The 1,743-nt window shown below is 33.9% G+C and overlaps 1 protein-coding gene across 3 annotated transcripts in view; it reads right to left on the minus strand.

The window, feature by feature from the left end:
• Positions 1–1,743, minus strand: part of MTR (5-methyltetrahydrofolate-homocysteine methyltransferase) — a 57,569-nt gene that overhangs the window by 3,378 nt on the left and 52,448 nt on the right. For all 3 annotated transcript variants that reach the window (XM_010706984.3, XM_010706985.2, XM_010706986.2), the window contains one exon: positions 1,540–1,736. In XM_010706984.3, coding sequence (XP_010705286.1) covers positions 1,540–1,736 — 197 coding nt within the window. The remainder of the gene's footprint in view (positions 1–1,539; positions 1,737–1,743) is intronic.

Genomic DNA, 1,743 nt, shown 5'->3' on the forward strand with positions numbered 1-1,743 from the left:
AAAAAAAAAAACAGTACTCCGGGAATTACGTTTGCATGATCCACGTACAAACTGAAACAAAATTTGTCTATCACTATTGAAAAGTTGAACCCCAACAAGGTTTGAGGGGGTTTATGCTAAAAAGAAAGACCCACGCACCACATCCTTTCCCAAAAATGGAAAAAAGGGAATAGAAACAGGTGAAGGTGACTGAATGCTGACAACAGCATCTAACAAGAAGTTTTACATCTAACAAGAAGCTGAGGATGAAAACTGTATTTAAATTTAAAGTTCTTTTGTTTTGATCATAGCTACAAGAAAATACTAAACATCTCCTGCTTTTAGATTTCCATCTCATCCTTAATGATGACAACATCATAGAGAGAACTCTGTGTACCGAGGGGAAGATTTTATATACAAAACAGAAGACAATTACTCCTTTCTATTTTACTCTGGTGAAGCTGGATCACTACGTACACTAGACTGAAATACATTTAGCTAAAATGGGTGAGATTCCAGAATAATGGTACCCACAATAATGTAGTTTCATGCTCCTAACCTCTCGGACATCCTCAATAAATCGCAAACACATGAGATAAAAAGAACAGGAAAAGAAAATGTAGTAAACTTGATTTACATGGGCTATCAACATGTTTAACTAGGTAGTTAGGCCCTGGAACAGCATCCCCTGAATGTTTCTGAGAACTGTTTATATAAACCTCTGCCATGGACTTGAAGATAACTAAGATCAGTCTCCATGCAATAGATCATCTATTCCAGGAGTTGGTAGATAAACTTTAAGCTATGTACTTCTCAGTGCAATTTTGCAATACTGGCACAGAGTAAGAATAATTTATTTCAGGAATTCAAGTTACTTGTTAGATTTGCCATATTTGATGACAAAATATATGAACTATCAAGAAGTCAAACTGAAATGCAGGGAAGGAAGAGAAGCAGAATATCTTGAAAATGTACAAGTTATGAAAATAAATGCAAATGCCAGTATGATTCGAGCATAAATACTTAAAATAATGATTCTCACAACTGAAATTAGCAGCAAACTAATTATCAACTGTCTCTTATTATGAGGAATTTTATATAAAAAAAACTAAGATTACCAGAAACATTTATCTCCACTGAGCTTTAGTTTCCAGATATTATAATTAAAAATATTTTTCATCTTTAACATACCCAAACAGAAATTTAAGGTGGAATCCAGGGATATTATTAGGTTCTACCTTAGCACATAGGACTGACATGATGACTATATACAGCACAGTGCTTTAGAACGGTTTAAATAATAAAATGAAGACAGAAAACAGAGATTTGAAGCTGTCAAGTCAATGAAGCGTTCTGTACAACTATTACAATGCAAATTACAACAAATACTACAGTTAGAAATACTTGGGTCATTACTAGCAAGATCTTGTTATTACTGAAAAAAATGGCAAGACAAGCGCAGACAGATAATGGCAATTATTTATTGCATAGATTTTATTACAGCATTTCTGTTCTACTCCTACAACTCAAGAAAAAAAAAAAATTATTCTGTTACTTTACCTGTTGCCTCAGGCCACAGAATTTTGCTATTGGTTCTGAAGATCCCACTGCCTCTTCAACAGCATACAGATAGATATCATCTTGAACACTTCGAGCTGGCCAGAATCCAAGTACACCCCTTGCTTGTAATTTCTTTTGATTAATTAATATTTTCAGAAGATTTTGAGCATCGTTATAAACTTTCTGTGCTTCTTCACCTATGAA

Source organism: Meleagris gallopavo, chromosome 2 (genome assembly GCF_000146605.3).
Source record: "Meleagris gallopavo isolate NT-WF06-2002-E0010 breed Aviagen turkey brand Nicholas breeding stock chromosome 2, Turkey_5.1, whole genome shotgun sequence".
Lineage (NCBI taxonomy): Eukaryota > Metazoa > Chordata > Aves > Galliformes > Phasianidae > Meleagris > Meleagris gallopavo.